General features: G+C 44.1%; 1 protein-coding gene across 5 annotated transcripts in view; it reads right to left on the reverse strand.

The window, feature by feature from the left end:
* Positions 1-3639: 3639 nt before the first annotated feature.
* The window catches only part of LOC311058937 (apoptosis-stimulating of p53 protein 2-like), a 61721-nt gene continuing 41728 nt past the window's right edge, over positions 3640-23632 (reverse strand). For 3 of the 5 annotated variants that reach the window (XM_084076492.1, XM_084076493.1, XM_084076490.1), the window contains 12 exons: positions 22291-22486; positions 18263-18388; positions 17792-17913; positions 17002-17398; positions 15206-15611; positions 13755-13915; positions 12189-12544; positions 10279-10416; positions 9517-9650; positions 8411-8577; positions 7415-7617; positions 3640-6095 (listed from right to left, as the gene is read on the reverse strand). In XM_084076492.1, the coding sequence (XP_083932618.1) occupies positions 6054-6095; positions 7415-7617; positions 8411-8577; positions 9517-9650; positions 10279-10416; positions 12189-12544; positions 13755-13915; positions 15206-15611; positions 17002-17398; positions 17792-17913; positions 18263-18388; positions 22291-22486 (2448 nt within the window). In that variant the 3' untranslated portion in view covers positions 3640-6053. The remainder of the gene's footprint in view (positions 6096-7414; positions 7618-8410; positions 8578-9516; positions 9651-10278; positions 10417-12188; positions 12545-13754; positions 13916-15205; positions 15612-17001; positions 17399-17791; positions 17914-18262; positions 18389-22290; positions 22487-23632) is intronic. The other 2 variants (XM_084076491.1, XM_084076494.1) reach the window with 1 other exon arrangement.

Consider the following 23632-nt stretch of genomic DNA (forward strand, 5'->3'; position numbering starts at 1 on the left):
ATATATCACAAAAATTCCAAAACAACTCCAAAACAACTCTCACAGCGTAATCCATGTGTTGGAGGCTATAAACTGATTTATTTGGATGTGTTTGCTGTTGTTACATGCAGGCATAGTAACTTTGCCCTGTGTTTACATAACAAAACATTTTGTTTTATTTTAACGCATCATTTCCCTTAATACCAGCAGTTGTCGGCCACTGGAGTAGTGTGGTGGTGTTTACATGCAGATACACATTGCCCTCTCGCTGTATTTTGGTGTTTTCACTATTTGTTTTGGTAGCCCCCCCCCCCAAAAAAAAATCCTGTCTACCAAAACAACACCAAAACACAGAGTGGGCAATGCGTTCTACAAATAAACACTGCTACTGCTGCTATAGAGGGAAATGATGGGTCAAGACATACAGGCAGACAAAAAAATAATTTATAGTTTTGTTATACAAACACAGGGCAAAGTTACTTACTATGTTTTAAGCCTGGCCCCCTATTTTCTTCAGTTCAACAAATATTTGGATTGGATGGATTGCTAAAGTGAAACTGGAGAAAAGAATAGATTAATTGTATGTAGTGGTGATTCAAATGATCTTTAGAATGAGAAGAGAGAAATGAGGATTTCAGCATGCATGAAGGGTCCATGGAAATGGTTTCTCGATGTCAGCTGACCACCAGATGGACCCTTATGGGGTCTGTAACTCTGAGAGTGTGTACACATTAAGGTCACAGTGGTTCACAATCTGCACTGGACTGGTTCACAGTGCAGATTGGGGTCCCTGTCCCAGAGATTACAGAAAAAATAAATAATATATAAAATGGGGGTCTGTGTGGCCTAATGCATTTTAAACTGGGGGTCCTACATGATTCAGCCCCTTGCACTAAGAAAATAGGCAACAGCGAAAGTCTGGTTCAAGGCGAGGGGGTCACAGTTTAATATGTTTTCATCGAAAGAAATGTAACTAATGAGGTACTTAGCGGACTGTCCTCTCATTATTTACACAACTTTTCCCCCCCATGTATTCAAGATCAGATGTAGGTCTGCTATTTTCAAATCATGATAGGGTTGAAGAGGTTAAACGGATTTTTATCCTACAAACTCAATTTGCTGGGGGACGCCCTGGAACCACCCTTAAATGACCACTGGATGTCCCCTGGATGTCCCCTGACCCCACATTGAGAACCATTGGAACAGAACAGAACAGAACAGAACAGAACAGAACAGAACAGAATATCAAACGGTGGATCCGAAAACTATTCGGCACAATTGCCTACAAGTCAGAGGGAAACGAGTAGGTACCGTACCTAGTCTAGTCTAGTCTATATTCTATATTAGTATCCCAGAAGAATTGTCGCTCAGTCTCACGTGAATAAGCGTAATGTCAAAAAACCCGTATTGGAATGACAGTTGCAACTTGTAATGGCTGTTGGAACTAACGCGGTGTGTTGCAATACAATAGCCTATACGTTCCCAGCACAAAGTACAGTCACTGTGTTGTGGAAAACGGGGCTACAGTCATGTGTCTGAGCGCCACGAAGAACAAGATCAGACAGTTTGCAATATTACATGAATAAAAAGCCATGCAGGCGATAGACAGACAGACAGTCCTAGGTTGGAAACGTTACAATGTAGCAACACACGTGAAACACATCAAAAGCACTGCGAGTTCAATGACTTCCAGATCATTACTTTAAAGATAAGCCACCTATTTCACTTGAATAAAGACGAAACTGTCTCAGTTTTCGTCTTTATTCAAGTGAAATAGGCTGATTGTGTTACAGTACAGTACAGTAGTGATCGGTCTGATTGACACTTCTGTGTAAGTACAAGCCTACTGTGTAACATAATTATTCACTTCAATAAGAATGTGTGAATAAAGGATTCTATAAGCGACAGACCTATCCGTTATTCACAGCAGATATCATCATGATCGTATGATATGAGGTTCATTATTACACAAGAGACAGCCAAATGCAATCCAATGATTGATCATCAGTGACTATGCTGTTGTCTTTAAAGAAAGACAGGTGATAATACCTGATTATGATGTGGATGATTCCTTTAGAAGCACACAGCAGCTGCAGTTGACACGGTGCGTGGTGAAAGATCAGCTCCAGATCATAATCCCAGTGGACTTTAAACCCCCCCCCCCTACAGATCTAGACGAGTAGAATCCGACCCCAGAGATCCACTGGATCCTACAGATTCTCTGTGACTCTCTCTCGCACTGACTGTTGTGTGGTGCGTGTCTGTCCATAGAAACACTTGCAGATTCTCACCGTCACAGGTGGCACGCCCTCACTCTCCAGTGTTTCCCAAACAGTGGGTCGGGGGCGCGTGTGTGGTTCGGTCTCGGACCGGCCCCATCTGTATGGGTCGTGATCGGTCGTGATTCGTGAGGAAATATCCTTTTGTGATTTTTTTTTTTTACATAAAAGGAAAACAAAATATATTTTTTTTAAATTGAAAATGTATTGAATAATTTCAGAAATTAAAATAGTATAAATAATCAATCAATGAAAAATGTTTTTTTTTTTTTGTTGTATTTGGATCCCCGGGAGACACTAAATAAATTCCTCTTTCTGGTCTCGAGCTAACAAGTTTGGGAAGCACTTCTTTCCCCAACTAACTAAACTGCAACACTGTCTTCCTCCGATATAAATCCATCAGCTGAACGTTGTCGTCTACAGTTACACTGCTTTGATTAAACTGCTGTTTATTCACATAAACAGATTTGGTAAATCATGAGAAATAACCTCGCACATTTAACAGAGGCAGAGCAGAGTGTACTCATGTAGTGAAAGACTGGTGAGGCGAGGTTACTCATGTAGCAGCCTATGAACCTGGCCCATTCAATGAAACGGTGTCTCTCTGACACCTACTGGACACAAAGAGCATTACAATTCTCACACTATAGTTTCTTTTGACATATTGTAGAACACATGTTTTGTGTTGTTGTTGCTGCTGCTAACCCTCAACAGAGATAGAATACCTAAACAATTTGTCAAAGCATCATTAGTATAAACCACTTTGTGATGATGCAAGTCTTACCATACAATACCAAAAAGGTGTCCCAAATTCATCACATCAATGTATTGTACAGTAACATGTGTTATTTCCATTTTCTCCAAGTTTAGTCCCAGTCAGAGAGCATAGAGATATAATAAAGGGGCAGAGAGGCCGCCTATGAAACAGTAGGTCCCCGGACCGCTGTCTATGTGTCGAAGTGTCCCTGAGCAATACAGTGCCGGATGGGACCGGATGGGCCAAATGAGTGGGGACCATTTTATTACTATTATGATGCCTAAATGAATTCCTTATAGCAGGATCACATCCATACCCAGGGACTAAGATGAGATCATGATTCCATTCAGTGGTAAAGTACTGTATAAAAGTCGGTGTCACCTGCTAGTAGTCCAATAGTCAGTGTTGTTACTGCCAGCTGTGGACACACACACAGGCTAAAACAAGTAAGCATTTATGTCCTTTCTTGGTGTATTGAGGAAGAATCATGAAGTATAATCCTTAGCAAGAGAGCAGTGTGGTAAAATATATTTTATACGTACCTCCAGACAGTCTCCTAGTAAGATAACACACTAGAGAAATGACACCAAATGGCCAATAACAAGTATTATAATCACACAAATACTTAGTACAAAGTATTTTTATTGTAAATGTGGGAAATACTACGTGTGGTTACAGTATTGACAAGAGGACAAGAAAATATAACGATAGGTAGCAAAAATAAATATATCTGCGTTGACAGCCATGATGCGTTGAGCCGGTGTCTGGAATTTAGAATGCGTCAACTGATGGCAGACTGGTTTAGTGAAACATGAGTCTTAAAAAACATCATTACCTGCACTCATTAGAGAGAGAACGGCATCGTTCACCCATTACAAAAAACTAAATATTGAAGAGGGTATATGGATCAAAGCCGTGGTTCTCAAACTTTTTCACGTTTAGGACCCCCAAATTGACACATATTAGCCCGCAGCCGCGGACCCCCCATTTGATAAGACTTTTACAACTATAGCAGTAATTCTCAACCATTTTATTTTCAAGGACCCCCTGTTTGATATGGATTAGGCCACAGACTCCCATTTGATACCATTTTGATCTCTGGGACACCCAAACTACACTGAAGTATGAATGGACTGGTTCCATTTGTACGTTCTCAGAGTTACAGAAACATAAGGGTCCATTTGGTTCGTAACTATCAGACATTTGGCTGGGGACCCCCTGGAACCCGCTCAAGGACCCCTGGGGGGTCCCTGGACCCCACTTTGAGAACCACTGGATTAAAGGAACATTTAGCCTTTTTTCAACATCACCTGTCATTTCCGTCTACAAACTGTCTCAGCGGGCGGTGGAACGTGTATGGTTGGAAAGCGTGCTTACCGATGATGACATCATCTGTCATTTCAAACAAGATTTCAAACTTTCTTAACAAAAAGAAAAGAGGGGGAAAAAAGTGATGCGAGAACAATGCCTCCAGGAAGAGGAAAGGCTGTAGGTTTCTATTAGCTTGGAAATCCCCCATTGATGATGTACTGTCACTGGTAGGCAGGCTTCTGAACTGTCCACAGCAACCACCAATGAGACACAGTAAGAGTGAGTAGACGGAAATGGGGCCATCTTTTAAAGATAATCATTAGTGAGGACTAATTATATGAAGATGGGGTTGAACATGGGTGCTCCTTCAAGAGTGTCCCTCTTATCGCACCCCTCTAAAACAATCTGTAATCTGTAAAACAACAACACCACATATCATCTCCTTGGTCTCATACCTATGTTTTCCAAACTCTTTCTTCACACCAATACACAACCTGCTGCAGTATATTGCTAGCATCAGTATTTCTGTGGGTATCTCGGCCACATTGCCAGCGTGGGGAAGACGAGGGAGGCTGGCTTCTTGGGTGTCATCGACCACAGAATAGTCAAAAGTATAACAGTAGCTCTTTTAGCAAATCAATCATCAACCACATCATGGTGGATCATTGCACACATTCTATTTTAGAAGCCGGAATGGTGGTTTGAGGAAAGAATCTCAGTTTGAAGAGCTGTACACCTGTTGATGCAGCTATTATGTATGTTAAACTGAGGCATGGTTGCCAAGTAAAGCACCAAAGCAAAAGTACCAAGCCTCAAGGGATTGTCAGAAAGGGGGACATTTTCAAAAAGCACGCTGTAACAATCAAGTTCATCATCATCATCCTCCTCTCATTCATCTCATGCACTGTGTGGTGAACCTATGGAAAACCAGTAAAAAAAAAAAAAAAGAGTGCACAGAAAAATAATAATTCACATTTCTACTGTAAAATACTGCTTGCTCCATTTTAGGGGTGCAACAGTTAATGACACTAATTGATTCAAAAATAGTGAAAATAGCCATCTACGAGTTCACAAAATGTGAACGTTTAATGAGCTTGTAGATCGGTTATTTTGGCTGTCTTTGCTTAACACCATTGTAGAACGAGATATAAAATAGGGCTAAAGTGGTTAATCAGTCAGACTCATTGATTTAGTTGATTATAAAAAAATAAAATGAAAGACGTCAAATTCTAACCCCTTCTCGATTATCCGATTAATCGAAAAAGTAATCGATAGAATATTGCAACCCTATTCCATTTGACATCCCAACATATGGCTCGGGGGGCGCATTATAAACGGCCCCAGATGCTTAAATCTGATTATGAAACAAGTAAAAAAAAAACTGAAAGGGAGAAGTACAGTATAATGCCATTAGTGTACAGTACATTGAGGAGTGGTCTGGAAAAATAGATGTGGAAATCCTGTCTGTGGAGACATTATAAAAAAAAGTGCCAGTTGGACCAGAAAAGTTCTGCGGTTTCCGGGCCCAGCTATTAGTGTGGTGTTCATAATAGTTCATAGTTCATTTTAAGATCCTTCATATGGTTTGGTCTTATTCCACATTCTTCATTTTGATTGCTTGGTCTCCTGTCCACCCAGCTGAAGACGTCCACTGAGTGCTTGTGTCCTCTCAGTCTGTCTGTCTGTCTGTCTGTCTCTCTCTCTCACACAGTGGGACATGTGCTCCTCTAAGCCAGGCTTCTCTGTCGGGGCTTTATTCTGGGGTAGAGCTGTTGGAGATGACACAAAGGGGGGTAACGTTAAATCAGGGGTTCCAAGACTTTGCAGCTCAAGGCCCAAAAGATACATTTGGTGTCTCCCCAGGACCCAAACGTACACAAATACATTATAAATGAAAGGTTTTTTTTTAACAGGGCTCTCCCTGTCTCTCCAGCTCTTTAATAACCAGAAAATACATTTTCAGATGGGTTGAACACTTTCAACCAATCAGAGGAGAGTACCCATTTTTTCGCTTCAATTATATATTGTTCCAGTGCCAATTTTGTCTGCTCATGTCTTTGTGTCATCACTTCCAATTTCACTTGTTTATCCTGTATGAGTTCCTCATTGGATAAAATTGTATCCCAACCTAAAAATGCATTTTATGTTTCTTAAAGAGCTGGAGAAACAGGGAGACCCCAGTTACTGAACAAACACTCTAGAGATGCGCGGATCGCGGTTTTAGCCGCGGTTGCCGCAGTTAACCGCAGTTTGGGTGGATTTGGGTCAATCAAATATAATTATTAATTAATATTGGATAAACCGCGGGTGAAATAATGCGGGAATTAAATTAATGATATAAATCTATAGGCCTATAATAGCTTTTGAAAAGCACTACATTTCACCGTGTGTGCGTGCGTTAACTGCGTTTGTAGTATTTTAATATTACGTCATTTTACACCAGGCACAAAATAGCCGCTCACTACATGTTGCTTTGCAGCCAGCCGGTGTGAGTACGGTGTTGCCAGGTAGGTTGCGAGAGAAATAAGCAGCCAGGTCTATGAAAACAAGCCCAAAACAAGTGCCAAACCATTACAGTCTATGTGCCAAACAAGCCCAAAAGTCGCTTTTAAAAAGCTTATAAAAAGCCGACATGGCAACAAAGTGGTTGAAAGCGAAAGTAACTCAATGAAGACGTGCGCTTGTTGTTACCATGGTTGTGGATTGTATACAGTCACTGCATCGCAACAGTGGTGAGTGACATTGTTTATAAGAAAACTAACATCAGGAAAATAACAATTATTTGGTGCGGTTGGTGCGGATCTATAAATAGGACGATATAATTACCTCGGGTGGATGACGGATGGATAATGAATTTGTTAACGCGGATTCGGGTGACAAAAAAAACCATCTCACCCATCTCTAAAACACTCTATAGCAATGGTTACTATCAGAATATACAGTAATTTAACACTTATTTTAGCAAAGGAATGTCACTTACCCTACCTTTAACCACACAAACGTACAAATATACATTATGAATTAACCAATTAAGCCCTGTGAAAATAGCCCATCGATCTACTATTGGCAATTATTTTCAGTGACTCACCCCTAGCAGGTTGCGGGGGATGTAGCCCTCGGTGTCGGCCCCCATGCGCGCCCACCACCACTCCACCTCGTCCTCGTCCTCCCTGCGTACGATGGCCATGCAGTCTCCCTCGTGGAAGCACAGCTCGTCTGGGTTCTCTCCGGTGTACTCCCACAGGCCGTACACCACGCCCCGGTTCATGATGCCCATCTTCTCCTGAACACCTGAGGAGAGGAGAGAGAGGGGGGTTAACCACTGGCAACATGGTGCTATTTTGGGTCATCATTGTAGGTCAATATTTTCCAAAAGCATATTTTTTTATTATTCTTTTTAACCCATTGAGGCCTGAGGTTCCGATTCTGCAAAATGTCTGCTAAATCCTAACGGTTTTCTGAAAAACGTATGTTTCTATATCAGTGGTTCTCAAACCACTGATATCGAAACCCCAACATGATATGCATGTGGCCGCGGACTCCCCATCTCAAAATATTTTGTTCCAGGGATCCCCAGAAGTAAAGATTTGAGTTAATGTTTGCTTTAAAAGAATATATATATTCAAAGATTTGCACAAAAATAGCAGATCTACAAGCTCGTAGCGCAGCACTCGGTGCCGCGCTACGAGCTTGAATATCTGCTATTTTTGAATAGCCAAAGTGTAAAATAAAATAATGCTTTTTTTGAAATATAGCACAAATTGTGGATCTACAAATCTACTTGCACTGTGAGCTTGTAGAGCTGCTATTTTTTACAACAGCGTTGTAAATAGGGGCTTAAAACTGCGATCCATTGCTCTCATATCCTTTCAAGCCCATCTCTAAACATATATATTTATTTTTTACCATAAATCAACCATTTATTATGGTTGTGAGGACCAGGAGAAAAGTACTCATAATGTCCATTTCTCAAATCCTACTATACTTGTGGGGACATCTGACCTACACAAATACAACACAACACAACCACACACACACACACACACACACACACACACACACACACACACACACACAGTCTTACCGTAGAGGAACTGGGAGCACTGGGTGTATCCCTCCTCCATCTCCTCACACTTATCAGCAGCAGTCTGCATGTCGCTGTAGGTCATAGCAAACACCGCCGCTCCAGACTCCACCAGGAACTTACACACCTGCACGTTGTTACAGGAGGCCGCACAGTGCAGCGGTGTCCTGAGAGAGAGAGAGAGAGACACGCACACAGAGAGTTTGAATTTAAAACGCCATTTTCTGCCATCATTTCACACAGGACAGGATTTACAAAAAGAAAGGTAGGATAATCAAAGGAATACCATAGGACTACCTAAACCAATATGATTAGACCAGCAAAGACAATCAATCCATTGGATTTTCTTTTTCTTTTTTTAACAAGGCATAACTAAACAAAAATAAACCTGCAGGGTACCATGATCACTATCTACAGTACTCCTATTGCCATTAACAGTGGATCAGTCGACCCCAGCCCCTGAACCGGATTCCTCCTGGTCTTCCAGGTGGCCAAGTGTGATCCGGGGACCCCAAGGGAACCTTGGAGGGGTACCAGGGGGTCCCCAGCTAAATCAGTTAATATGGTGTCACAATCATTTTAACCACTTTAACCCTAATTTATAGTTTGGCTATTCAAAAATAGCAGATCTACAAGGAACTAAATATTTTGATATAGGGGTCCGCAGCCCAAATACATATCATTTTGGGGGTCCTTGACATGAAAAGGTTTGAGGAGCAATTACAATAGGTCTTCTCTTACTGATTGAGACCTGTACTTTGGATCAAAAATGTTATTCTCAAGAGAAAACGTATCTCCTATAGTTGCTGAACTACACCCTCTGCAAAGTCTAAAACTTTGCCTAGCCTGGGACACTCGACAAACAAGTGAAACATTGTTAATCCTGTCCACAAAATGGACACCCCACCCTGTTACTAGGATCTATGTGTGCCAGACAAACAGAGAGAAACAAAGAAAGAAAGAGAGATGAAGGAAATGGCATGGATGGAGTGAGATCACAAGTATATATTGACATGAAAAGGCACCTGCCACGACACAACTAATATAAATTGCATTAGCGCTCATGTGTTTTTTTCGTTATTAAGAGCGTAACGGCGGCCACTTACCAGCCGTCGCTGTCTGCGGCGTTGACGTTGACTCCAAACTGCACCAGGAACTTGACGATCTCCGTGTGTCCGGCACACACAGCGTTGTGCAGGGCGGTGATGCCCTCATCGTTGGGCTGGCTCGGATCGTCAACCTGGGGGCGCCGCATTGACTTGTTAGTACCAAATATACAGGCACTGGGGCGTGATCTCAGCTCCACAGCACTACGGCACATCTGCCAGCTAAAGCCATATTTATCCTTCGTAGTACAACGGTGTTGTTTGCCGACAACTCAGATTTTTTTTTTTTTTTTCCGCTGTGCAATGCCATATGCATTAAGCTTTGGCTGCCTCTCTACCCATAGCTGAATGGGTATAGAGACTGCCTGGGAAACAGAAGATTCCAGTGTCCCCGGCCCCAGCTATGTGTCCCTGAGCAAGACACTAAATACCTAAGTGCCCCCCCCCCTTCCCAGAGCGCTTCAATATGACCACCGGAGCAGCCATCAGCTGAAACAGTGAAGCTTTAATAATTAATAAGGTCTACATAAAAGACTATCACCTGAGTTGCCCTCAGTTCCACACCTGTATCTTGCACTGAAAATAGCTGATCTATAAGCTCACAAGCTTGTATATTTACCATTTTCGGTGCGAGGCAACGTTGTGCATATAACTCAAGTTTAAGCCAGCGACAACTGGCTTGATGGAATCAAGGTTGCCAGAAGAGTAGTATAATTCAAATAGTACCAAACACAGGCTGTACAAGTGACGGTGCTTCCTCACCTCGTAGATGATCCTCTGGACCAGGTCAAACTCTCCCTCCAGAGAAGAGTCCAGAAGCAGAGCCAGCGGGTTGAACTTCACCCTCATGCTGTGGCTGATGCGCTCCGAGCCGTTCTTACGCAAGTTAGTCCTCTTGCCCTGAAGACACAATCATACCGGTGAGGCACACAGAGGCATCAAGAATCCAAGCATCAACACAAAAAAGTAAGAAAGCAGTGACTAAATCTACACAGGCTATGTGTTCCTGTCCAGATTATGTCCGCCTGCTTCTGTGTTCACGGCAGAAAAGAGGAGGTACTCGTTTCAGAAGCTCTTACTTCACCACTAATCCAATTGAGCAACGACGGGTGCTACCAAACATACCCATTTCACTGAAATATCATTATGCAATCTGTTATTGTTGTTCAAATAAATCCTGTCTGGGGTTAGGGGGCACAAGGCAGAACCCAGGGCGAGAAAGGAGAGAGAAATGGTCATAACCAGAGGTGGAAAGTTATTAGTAACTATAAGTAAATATACTCAAGTCTCTGAGGCAAATATTAGACTTTTACGCCACTGCAATTATTTGAAAACTTCAATTACAAGTAGCTTTGTAGATATAGATTATTATTACAAAAGATACATACAAAACGAGTACTATTACTTTTGGTACTGTAGTTATATTTTGCACAAGTACAATTTTGAATAAATGACTTGTACTTGTAACAGAGTATTTTTTACATTGGAGGCATTGCTACTTTTACTTCAGTAAAACAAATCTGACTGCTTTTTTCTCCTCTGGTCAGAGCACTGATCGCTGGTTGGTTGACACTTTTAGGGTAAGACCTGCCACCTCACGGTTAATCCGTCTTATGAAGAATGAATAGAAGCCAAAACACACAGTGTGTAGACTGCTGGTTATTTTCAGCACAGCACAACGTGTCTAAATAAACTGCGGCAAGGCGGAGTGGTGCTAGAAATACAGAGCCTGCAGCCGATTAGGGGAGACGGAACAGAGACCACTTTCTTCTCAAACAATGGATGCACTTGGTGGGGATTTAGTCAATTATGTAAGATATTTTTGAGAACAGCTTGTTAGCAATCAGCAATGTACAGTCTGGAGTCCGGACTAGCAGAATGACCCATGACCTTGTTGACCAGAGTGTGTGTGTGTGTGTGTGTGTGTGTGTGTGTGTGTGTGTGTGTGTGTGTGTGTGTGTGTGTGTGTGTGTGTGTGTGTGTGTGTGTGTGTGTGTGTGTGTGTGTGTGTGTGTGTGTGTGTGTGTGTGCGCGCGTGTGTGAGTGGCAACATAGAAAAACAGAAAGCAGACCTACAAGCTGAGATGTGAGCTTGTACATTGGCAATTTTTAACTTATTTTTTTTCTTTATTTTATTTTAAATTTGTTTTCTAACTTTTCACCTATAATGATATCATCCCAATTATTGATTTCCTTTTTAGCGGCGCTAGCCGCTCTATACCTTTAGGTATAGAGCGGATATTAGCCCTCTATACCTGGCTTTTGCGTCAACGTTCTGATTGGTCAGGCTCGCCAAGGTTCTGATTGGTCAGGTCCGTCAACGTTCTGATTGGTCAGGTCCGTCAACGTTCTGATTGGTCAGACCCGTCAACGCTCTGATTGGTCAGACCCGTCAACGCTCTGATTGGTCAGACCCGTCAATGCTCTGATTGGTCAGACCCGTCAACGCTCTGATTGGTCAGACCCGTCAACGCTCTGAGTGGTCAGACCCGTCAACGCTCTGATTGGTCAGACCCGTCAACAAAGTGATTGGTCAAGCTTCACGTGACACATGGCTAACACATTATAAACACATATCGATGACAAAATGTATCAAAGGCGCCGCTACCTTCACACAGGGTGTGATTTTTTAAATAATCAATTAACTGTCACGCATCAATTACAGTTCGTACCGGTGGCAGTGTGGTGACCTGTCCGGTGACCTCCGGTGCCTTCATGTTGAAGGTGTCGTCTCCCAGCATGCCCTCCTGCTCGGCTCCGCTGGGGTAGGGGGGCGGCGGGTAGGGGGGGAACTCCTCCAGGAAGCCCTCCGGAGGAGCAGGGGGTGGCGGGGGAGGAGGCAGGCTGGGAGGAGTGGGTGCCACCTCCTCCAGGCCTCCTCCTATGGAGGGGGGCGGCGGTGGGAACAGTGCGTCGTCGGGCCGGGGCGCCGGATGGGAGGGCGGAGGCGGCGGAATAATGTCCTCGCTGTCCGCCGTGGCGACTGAGGAGGAGGAAGCCGCCGGGCCGGGGTGGTGTTCGCTTTGGGCTGCGGACAGGGACAGTATTATTAGGACCAGGGTCATTAGAGTAACTGAACGAGATAACAAAAAAATAGAACTGACCAAACAGTTTAGTTAAAGGACTACTTCACACATTTACAACCTATCTTCATATAATTGGTCTTCACTTATGCTCATTATAATAATGGAACCATTTTTGTCTACTCGCTCTTGTGTCTCAGAGGAGGGCTGTGGACAGCTCAGAAACCTGCCTGCAAATGACATCATCGGAAGGCAGTTTTATGTCATTTCAAGCAAGATTTCAAACCTTTTTTTATTTTATGCAATTTTTTGTTTTGTTTGTTTTTATGTTGTTGCAAGAACAATGGCTTTTCTAATAGCATGCTAACTTTCCAGGAAGAGAAAGGCTGCAGTTTCCACTGATGATGTCACTGCCTGGTAGGCATGTTTCTGAACTGTCCACAGCCCTCTGAGACACAGAGTGAGTAGACGGACATTTTTGCATTTTGTAATGAGCATCGGTTTTTGTTTTGGCTTTTTTTACCCCCTTTTCTCCCCAATTTAGTTATGCCAATGAATTCCTCCCCACACACATTTTTTGTGTGTTGCCACTGGCCCTGGCGGCTGTTGTATCCTACTGACTCACCTGCCATTAAGGAGTGCCCATCGGGAGGACATAGAGCTTTAGTCTAAAACTAATAAAAAACTAATACTAAGCCTTTCATTTTAATTTTTTTGCAAACCCAGGCTAAAAACGGATGAAAACTAAACTGAAATTGACAACATAAAGTCAAAACAATACCAAATGAATAGGCTCTATGCACAGCAGCCATATTGGAAAGAAATTGGGCCTCTTCTTACTTCCTTCACAGGTGTTACCAATGATACTAATGAAGGCTCTGTTCCATTCTGGTCAGGGTGCTGATATCGTGCATGTTGGCTCACTAGAAACACTCCATTTTGGTTCCCAAATGGCCCCTTATGGTGGGTGTGTAACTCTGAGAGTGTACAAATGGAACCAAATGGACCATTACGGGTCCATTTGGTTCCATTTGTACACTCTCAGAGTTATATGGGGTCCTTGAAAATAAGACAACCACTATGCCACACTAAATGGAACAGAGCCTTAATTAGTATCATTGGTATCACCTGTAAAGGAAGTAAGGAAGGGGCCTAATTCATTCCCAATATGGCTGCTGTGCATAGAGCCTATTGGAAATTCAACACTATAATAACCTTGATTATAAGCGGGGCTGTGAGGTGGACCCTGTCCTCCCTCCAGACTCTGTGCTGCTGCCTCCTGCTGGCCGTTCTCTGCACCACCGCTCAGAGGGACGCCAGGCGGTGCCATCGATCCCTGCGCCGCTTTCTCCGCTTCGCCGGGATAAGTGGGCGTGCTGCGGGTGTGGAGCGAGTTGATAATAGTTCATTAATATTAACAAAATAATAAACTACAATTGGCAAATGATTTGAGTTAACTGAAATAAAAAATGTAAAACTATCTGTAACTGTAACTTTTCTTTACAAACCTAACCAAAAGTAACTGCAATCATAGAGGAAAATGACCGTAGTTTTAGTCTTGGTCAATATTTCACTGGTCAACTAAAACTAATAAAGACTAAACTAAAGCCAAGTGCTTTCACAAAATAAAAAACTACACTAGCAAACCCACTTTAACCCATTTAGACCAGGAAAGAATCTGTGTCATTCTTAGATTTAGATTAGATGTGTGCAAATCTTTGAATATATATACTGTATATATTTTTAAAGCAAACATGTGTAACTCAAATCTTTGCTTCTGGGGATTCTACAAATGTCCTCTAAATCCTAACAGTTTTTTGAAAAACGTATGTTTCTATATCAGTGGTTCTCAAACTTTTTTAAGTCAAGGACCCCCAAAATGATATGTATTTGGCCGTGGACCCTAGGGGTGTGCCGATATATCGTCCCGCGATATATCGCGATACGTTTTCGCGACGATATGTATCGTTTTGGGGGAAAAAAATATCGTTTTTGAATTTTTTTTTTTTTTTTTTTTTTTTTTTTACAATCATAATAATCAGGCATGCAAACGTCCCCGAAGTGAAAAGAGTGACAACATGTTTTTTTTCGGGTCAGGTGTCATACTATTTGGATTCAAAACGGCTATTGTAGCTGAAAAGCTACAAGTTTGCATGTCTGAATAATGCAAAAACAGAATTATTTGTTTGCATTTTCTTTTTTTCTCCTCCATATAGTTTCATAATTAAAAAAGTGCGTATCGTATCGTATCGAAATCGTATCGAAGTTGTGAGTCAAATATCGTATCGTATCGTTTCGTGAAATTAGTGTATCGGCACACCCCTAGTGGACCCCCTAACACAAATATTGTGTGATAGGGACCCGCAGATGCAGAGATTTGAGTCAAAAATTTTCCCTTTAAAAATTCGAATATTTGCAAACATTTTCACGATTTTTCAAAAATAGCAGATCTACAAGCTCATAGCACGGCACTCTGTGCCACGCTATGAGCTTGTATATCTGCTATTTTTGAATAGCCAAAGAAATGTAAAATGACAGAGATACTTTCCAGGTCTAAAGGGGTTAAGAATGAATCAAACCTAAACTGAAATGCAAAAACAAAAAGTCATAAGGGAAAAAAAATAATGAAAAAAATAATAATAATGTAAAATAAAAAAAAAAACTACCTGGGCGAGGAGACCACGGTCTCCATGGCGGCCAGGGTGGTCTTCTGGTAGAGCAGCTTCTGGATGTTGGGGCCGGCGGGCCCCTCGGGCTCCGTGATGGAGCTGCGCTTCTTCAGCGGCCGCGGGGCGTTGTACAGCTTCTTCCTCAGGGCCTCCAGGTCGCCGTCGCTCTGGTGGCGGTACGGGTTGGAGATGAAGGGGAGGAGCTTGGTGGGGCTCAGCGGCCGGGGGTTGCGCTCCGTCTCCGGCTGCTGGGGGGCCGTCGTCTCCGATTGGCCGCCGCCTCCTTGGGACGGCGGTCCGCCGCCGTAGTAGTCCACCTCGCTGTCTGGGGCCGGGGAGCGGCGCTCCGTGTAGGGGTTGTCCGGGTGCTGCAGACCGCTGGACATCACCGGTTTACCATAGACTATACACACAAACACAGAGACCCCAACAGCATGTCAGTTATAATGAAAATATATATAAATTATTTAAAAAGGCACATACACACTTTACTTCATGCTACATGTTAACAGGCATTTTCTCTTAAGGCATCACCGCTAATTGTGATGGACAAAGGGGCCGTGTCCACAGAGAACGCCTTTTGAGCTGGAAGCGCCGGTCTGCATTTCTATGGTAAAGTTGGAACCCCAATTTGTGTTGTAAAATCAATGTTAATTTGTTTCCATTTGTACACTCTCAGAGTTACAGACCCATAAGGGGTCCATTTGGTTCCCCCACTATCCATCATTTAGCTGGGGGGCCCCTGGAACTCCCTCAACGACCCCTGGGGGTCTCCGGACCCCACATTGAGAACCAATGCACTAGACGGCAAAAGCAGTGCCGTGCCGCTACTGAACAGCGCCTGGGGAGCAGTTAAGGGTTCAGTGACTTGTTCAAGGACACCGCTGCCAGGAGGAACCAGGAACTGCCACTCCCAATGAGGATGGCATCCAGAAAAGCTCTCTGATCGATTGAAAAAGGACAATAAATTACAAAAAAAGCTCTCTGAACCGTGTCCAGTTAAATGGACTCAAATGGAGCGATAACGGACCAGATGGGCACTCCTCTACACTCTCCTCTCTGTTATGGAGACCGACTGTTGACAGGATGACACTTTTAACCCATTAAGACCGGTGGCCGCTTCTAAACATTTTTTAAATCCTAACAGTTTTTCGGAAAAAAATATAAAAAATATTTTTCGCGATATTTCAAAAATAGCAGATATACAAGCTCATAGCGCGGCACTCGGTGCCGCGCTATGAGCTTGTATATCTGCTATTTTTGAACAGCCAAAGACATCTAAAGTGACACAGATGCGTTCCAGGTCTTAATGATTTAAAGGGTAAGGGGGGCGGGGTGCCAAACAGCAGTGGTGCCCGTTTTAGCTCAAGACCCAAAGGACAAATTTGATGTCTACCCCGGGGACCCAAAGTTACAAAATGACATTAGGAATAACGTATGCCCTATATCAGGGGTCTTCAAGGTTTTTCAGTCCAATGCCCCCTTAGCTGAGAGAGAGAGGAAGCAGGGACCCCCACTACATATAAAATTGTGTTGCAGGTTAAACTTTTTCATAGATTTCATAGATGGCTTCGTAGACTTGTTTGACATTTAACCACTTAAACACTGCATACTTAGTAAACTTGACCTTCGGTTATGTGCTTGGTCTGCTCTTTTTTCCCTCTACACCAAACCTCTTTGCCAAAAATAGCTGATCTGCTATTTTCGGCTAATGTTCCCCCTAGAGGTGGTTCAAGTGGTTAAATAAATGAAAAAAAAAAACATTATATGTTAAGAACGTATAATATTCTTACCACTGACAAATCCATTGCCGCGACTCTGGGCCCTGTTGAGAGCCCCCTGAATGACGGGCTGGTGGTAGGGCTTCCCCGGACCACCCTGCTGGGTGTACATGGAGTAGATGGAGCTGGCGGCCAGGGTCTGGGGCTTGGACGAGGGCAGCTCCGGGGTGAAGGGCCGCACCGTGGCCGCAGGGGGGGCGTCCTGCTTGGAGGGCAGGGGCAGAGTCTGGCTCTGAGACGGGGGCACCGGGCTGCGACTCTGCGGGTGCTGCTGGCTCTGCTGGGGCTTGGCTTTGGGGAAGGTTCCCGTGTTGAGGGCCGGCTTTCCGTAGGGGCCGCCGGCGGGGCCCTTGGGTTTGCTGGGGACAGGCGGCGGCACCTTGACGGGTGCCTTATTGGCAGCAGACTGCTGACAAGAGAGAGGAGAGAGCGATGGTCGTTAGTTGAAAGACACACACGTGTGAGGCCCTGGAGTGGAAAACGTGCGTTGCTATATCAGTGGTGCTCAAACGTTTTCATGTCAAGGACCCTCGAAATTATACGTATTTGGCCGCAGAGACCCATCTCAAAATATTTCGTTCCAGGGACCCCCAGAAGCAAAGATTTGAGTAAAAAAAAAATCGCAAAAAATGTCAAGATTTTTCAAAAATAGCAGATCTACAAGCTCATAGCGCGGCACGAAGTGACGCGCTAGGAGCTTGTATATCTGCTATTTTTTATAGCTAAACGTATAAAATGACACAGATGCTTTCCCGGTGTGAATGGGTTAAGGCAGTGTATGTGTGGGTTGTATCCCTCTCACCTGGGCGTCCCTGACCAGGTCATCGCTGCTCTGATTCTTGCGCAGGGAGGCGGCGGGCACTTCGGTGGGCTCAAACATGGAAAACGGACGCACCTTTCTGTCCCTCTTTGATTCTGTCTCATCTAGACACACACACACGCACATACACACACATCAGTTATGACATTTTTGTTGCTGTCGGGCAGAAACATTGCATCTCCATATTTCAACCTTTTTATGTTCTTTCATACATTAATGCACTACTTCGTCATACTACAGTATCACACAAAAGTAACAAAAATAGCAGAGCTACAAGCTCACCACGTGTCGCAAACATTTTAAGCTAAAGTGGTTAAATCCGTCTGTGGGTTTTTATAAATATTGACCCAAAGAAAAGTATTAACAAGAGCTTGTGACTAAATAACTACACTGGAACACAGGTCTAAGGCCTTGGCACCAGTTGTATAGGAGTGCAGGCATGTGGTACGTTACCTTGCTCAACGCTGGGGCTGGAGCGAGAGGTCATCCGTGGCAGTGTGGACGCTGAGCCATGGCTGTTGGCACTGGACTCAGGGCCAGAGGAGGAGCCCCACTCAGCCAGCTTGGACGACTGAAGGCCTGTGAGAACCACACAGAGAGAGGGAGGTGTTAGGGTGGACCACAGGATCTTGTATGGAAGCGAAACGAAAGAAGAATAAAAACACACAAAGATGGAAACCGAGTTTCAATCGTTATCTGCCAATATGAAAAGAAAATGGCAACCAGAGGAGGCACTATGTATTACAATAATGGATGACTCTCTCTCTGCTAATCATCCACATTTTGGTTGATTGACTATCAACCCGACCAATAGTATTGTAAGTTGTACGCCTTCAATACATCGGCATTGTGGTTGTTGGCCACTCAAGCGGGGGGAGGCTCTTCTCAACCAGAGACATTAGCATAACAACTAAGATGGCAAAACAACGGATCAACACCAGTGCATGGCCTGAGGATTGACACCAAAAATGCATTTTCTTGATGTGCGTAAAACACTAGGGTGACCGTTACTTTCAAAAACCCAAACGACCCCCAATCACTTAAATCCCAATCCAAGCCGGGACGTCTGGTCACCGCAACTAAAATTCGTTCTCTTGAGGTGCGTAAAACAGTCACAGGGTCGGGCGGGTTCCACACGGCAAGGTAGTTCAGACCATGGTAATTATGACCCATTTAGAACAGCGGCGAGGAGAGAGAGGAACCGAGGAGAAGAAATGAGCCAACAACATGCCAACAGAAGACAGAAGCACGGCAAACAGACACAGGGCGGATAACGTACGTAGCTTTGGGAGACGGATGAAGACGACGTACGCTTTCTGGTCGCCGCCACTTAACCCCTCTAGACTCAGTGAACTGAACGCGAGTTGCCTCTGTACTCTGGACCGCTTTTTTTCCAGTCTACACCAAATCTCTTCGCCAAACATTGCCGATCAGTAAGCTCGGAACGAGACGCTTTTTTTTGACAAGCTCACATTTTAGCTCACAAAATATAGATATTTTTGACTAATGTCCCCCCCCCCGCGCTCAGTACCGGACAGAAGCAAAGAACAACACCACCACAACAACCGTAGAGAATCGGAACGCAGGCTAAAAACACACGCACGCACACACACACAACACAAAAAGTGTGTACCTTTTCTCTTTGCCCGCAGCTCTTTCATAGGCTTTAGTAAGAACATGGCTTCTGTAGAAGATGCACACAAGAGAGAGAGAGAAGACCACCTTAGATATTCCGAGCTCCCCCTTTGCTCTCTCCATCAAACCCCTCCCAGGCGCTCAATGGCACAACGGCCAGGCTGAGAGGGATCTGGGGCTCCAAACCCCTCAGCCCCCCCAGTCTCTATGCTCCTTTCCCCTCACTGCATATCAACTCACCATGCGGAAAAGATTGCATGCAACATCACGAAAAAAAAAAAGAGGAAAAAACAGTGGGGGAAGAGGTACTCTGCTTCGTTTTACTTAAGTAAAAGTAGCACATACCACAATGTAAGAATATTACGAGTACAAAGCTTGCAATACGACACAGGATGGTCTGATGATGAGGAAGCGAGAAGGGGCGAGGAAGGGGGAGGGTGTCTTGTAAGGACGATCAATTATGCTCATGTTTGTTTGTTTGTTTGTTCTGGAGTCAGCTCATTTATCTTTAATGATATCAAGCTCTCTGCTGGCCCAGGAATCACTGGGGGAAGGGGGGGCATCTAAGGAGAGGTGAGAGGGCGAGTCATAGTGCCTGTGTGCATTGTGTGTGTGTGTGTGTGTGTGTGTGTGTGTGTGTGTGTGTGTGTGTGTGTGTGTGTGTGTGTGTGTGTGTGTGTGTGTGTGTGTGTGTGTGGAGGCTGGTGGCACAAAGAGCATCACTAAATGGGACCTGTGTGTATCCACACACTGCTCCCATCATCTGTTTCACCAGCCACAAGACCTCTATGTTGACATGCACTCTACCCCATCTAGTGGTAAAATGTGTTCATCACACCATAATAATTTGCTAATCGTCCCTTTCCAGATGACCTTTCTCCCGTCATGGTGAGGCCAACAGAATGGTGACAGGACAGAAAACATAGCGCGCGCACACACACACACACACACACACACACACACACACACACACACACACACACACACACACACACACACACACACACACACACACACACACACACACACACACACACACACACACACACACACACACACACATCCTCTCAGGTGTAACAGCACAGCTAGCAGCCTCACTGCAAGTCCAAAACACGGCAGAAAGAAGCGCCAAACAAGCAAAACGAATGCAGGTGAGAAAACACCAATAACCTGCTGTGTGTGGGGGGGGGGGGGGGGGGCACTTCAACAGATTTAGGCCACTGGTTCTCAACTTCGGGTTCGGGGAACGCCAGGGGTCCAAATGTAACCTTTTACAAGTCACCACTTCCCTTTGTCTCAAGAGTTAAATTTACACAGAGGATTTCATTTAAGTTCAAGGATCCTCAGGTTGATATACATCAAGTCTACGGACCCCCCCATTGGATACCATTTCTTAGCTCTGGGACCCAAATCTACAATGTAAAAATCCTCAAGTGTTCATTTAACTGTGAGAGTGTGAAATGGAACCAAATGGAACCTACGGGTCCATTTGGTTCCATTCGCACCCTCTTATAGAGTTACAGACACCGCAAGGGTCCTTTTGCACCCCTCCTGGTGGTCCTCGGACCCCACGTTGAGAAGCAGTGGTTTCTAGGCCACAGCAGCACACCCAGGAGATGGAACAGACCAAGCTACCTTCAGAACTCAGGCTGACATCACAAGCAGAAGATGTCTCACATTCCTTTGGTTCAGCTGAGGGTGGCAGCAGGACATTTTATGTTATACGTCAGCTCTTAAGAGGAAATAAAATAAACGTGACTTCGTATAGGTCGACAAATGAATTGACCATTATTCACACAGAGAACATTTTGCTATTCCGTTGTACTTTCTTTTTACTACATTTATTTTTGAGGTATTTTATGCCTTTATTACTGATAGGACAGTAGGTTGACAGGAAATGGGGAGAGCGAGATGGGGAGTGATATGCAGCAAAGGCCGTCGGGATCGGGACTGGAACCCACAGCGCTCTGTCAGGCTGCATTGTAGCCTAGGTGCCCGGACCGCTACGTCAGCGGTCCAGGCCATTCCATTTTTTGTTTATTTATTTAACAGGGGCCATGGGGCCAGAGTTAGCTCCAATATATACAAGCGATTCCCAACTTTAAGGCGGTGAGGATATTGCAAGTGGGTCGCCACATAATTCCTTGTATAATTGGCCCACCCATCTGACCACTTAACACGCTGCCGTGTTAAGTTGGTCAGATGGACGGGCTCGGCGGTGAATGCTTTTGACATTTTCAAGTGGGCCCTGGTCCAGAAAAAGCTTGTAGTTTTCCTTTTTCTGGTGCACAACACGCTTCCAAGGAAGACTTCTATGGAATCCAAATGACTGAAATGAGCCATGGTGACTGAGAACTAGGCCTGTCACAATTATCACATAATGGTCTAATCGCAATTATTGGAGATAATCGCAATTATTTTGCAGAATCGTCAAAATTTCCAAGTTGAAAAATGTTCACATGGTTTCAAACATTTTCAAAACGTGGTGGAAATAGCAGATCTACAAGCTCACAACGCATCGCATGCGCATCAGTCATTTCTTTGTATATTTAGGTTATTATTCGTCATATCTACCCTACGTAACTTCAAATCCTAAAAGCCAAACTTTTAGGATTAGAAATGCTCCAGTGTTTAATGACAAAAACACAATTAAATCTTTAATCGCAATTATTTGTGCGACAATTAATCGTCACGTAAAATGTCGTAATGGTGAAAGCCCTACTGAGAACTTGAATCCATGTGATTCTGGGGTATACTCCGTTCCCAGGCTGACACTGGGTCATGGCTGGAGAAGGAGCGAGGCGGAGGTCAGATAGTGTCATGTGGCGTGTCTCTCTCTCTCTCACCTTGCGTGTCGTGAGCGGGGGGCGCGGGGGGCAGTGTGTTGGTGCCGTCCGGGTAGGCAGCGGGTTTGACCAGCAGCTCGTGTCTCACTGGGCCTGGGCCTCCGCCGCGGGGCATGGTGGACGACTGGATGTACGGACCAACCGCCGCCACGCGGGACGGACCCGACTGCTGGACCACAGGACCGTCAGAGGGCACCTGATCACACAGAGACGGAGAGAGGGAGGGAGAGAGAGACAGAGAGATGATTTGTTAGAGTGCAACGCAAGGTGTTGTGAGCTTGTAGATCGGCTATATCTATCTGTGGAACAAAAGTCAAACTAAATGTATTGTCTCAACTCCGACAATTCCAAGTGTTTGTCAGTGTGAGGGGGTCCCCAGTTCGAACATGATCAGTTTGGGGGGCCTGAAAAGGGTTGAGAACCACTGATATAGAGTACCGAAATCCTGGCGTCAATCCCGCTACCACAGGCTTCACGGAAGTATTTCTTTTGTTGAAAATACCATAGGGAAATCTTAGATTGCGTCATAAGAACTGTGTTCCGAAAACAAACAAATCAGTCCGCCGATTCTGTCAGGTATGTGACTCTGTGTCCTTTATGATATTGAATCACATTTGATAACATCTGTGTTTGTAGGAAATGTATTTATGTTCATACTCTTTGGATGAATTAGAACTTTTCCACCGTCAGTTGAAGCTTCATGCCATTATGAGTAAAATCTCCATGCTCATTTGTGAATTTTTGGAACACAGTTCTTACATGATGCGATCTAAGATGACTAACCCATTAAGACCGGGAACGCAGATGTGTAACCACTTTATCCATATTTTATACTTTGGGCTTTTCAAAAATAGCAGATCTACAAGCTCATAGTGTGGCACAGAGTGCCGTGCTATGAACTTGTAGATCTGCTATTTGAAAATGTGTGCACATCTGATATAGAAACATACATTTTTAGAAGACATTTGTAGAATCCCCAGAAGCAAAGATTTGAGTTAAAAATGTTTGCTTTAAGATATACATATATATATTCAAAGATTTGCACACATTTTCACAATTTTTTGAAAGAAATAGCAGATCAACAAGCTCATAGTGCGGCACTTGGTGCAGCGCTACGAGCTTGTACTGTAGATATGCTATGACATATCTCTGTGACTCAGAGGGATAGCGGCTTCTAGTGGCAGTGATGTCAGACTTTGGTTCACTATACACACGGAGAAGACAAAAGCACGAGTCAAAACAAAACAACAATGTATTGCCCTTTCATTGTGACTGATGTCTAGCTGTACATTCGAGGTCACAAAGACAGAGCGTGTGAAGATGTTAGTTTCACTGCTTCTAC

Source organism: Gymnoscopelus microlampas, assembly GCF_963454915.1.
Source record: "Gymnoscopelus microlampas genome assembly, chromosome: 13".
In the NCBI taxonomy this organism is placed as follows: domain Eukaryota; kingdom Metazoa; phylum Chordata; class Actinopteri; order Myctophiformes; family Myctophidae; genus Gymnoscopelus; species Gymnoscopelus microlampas.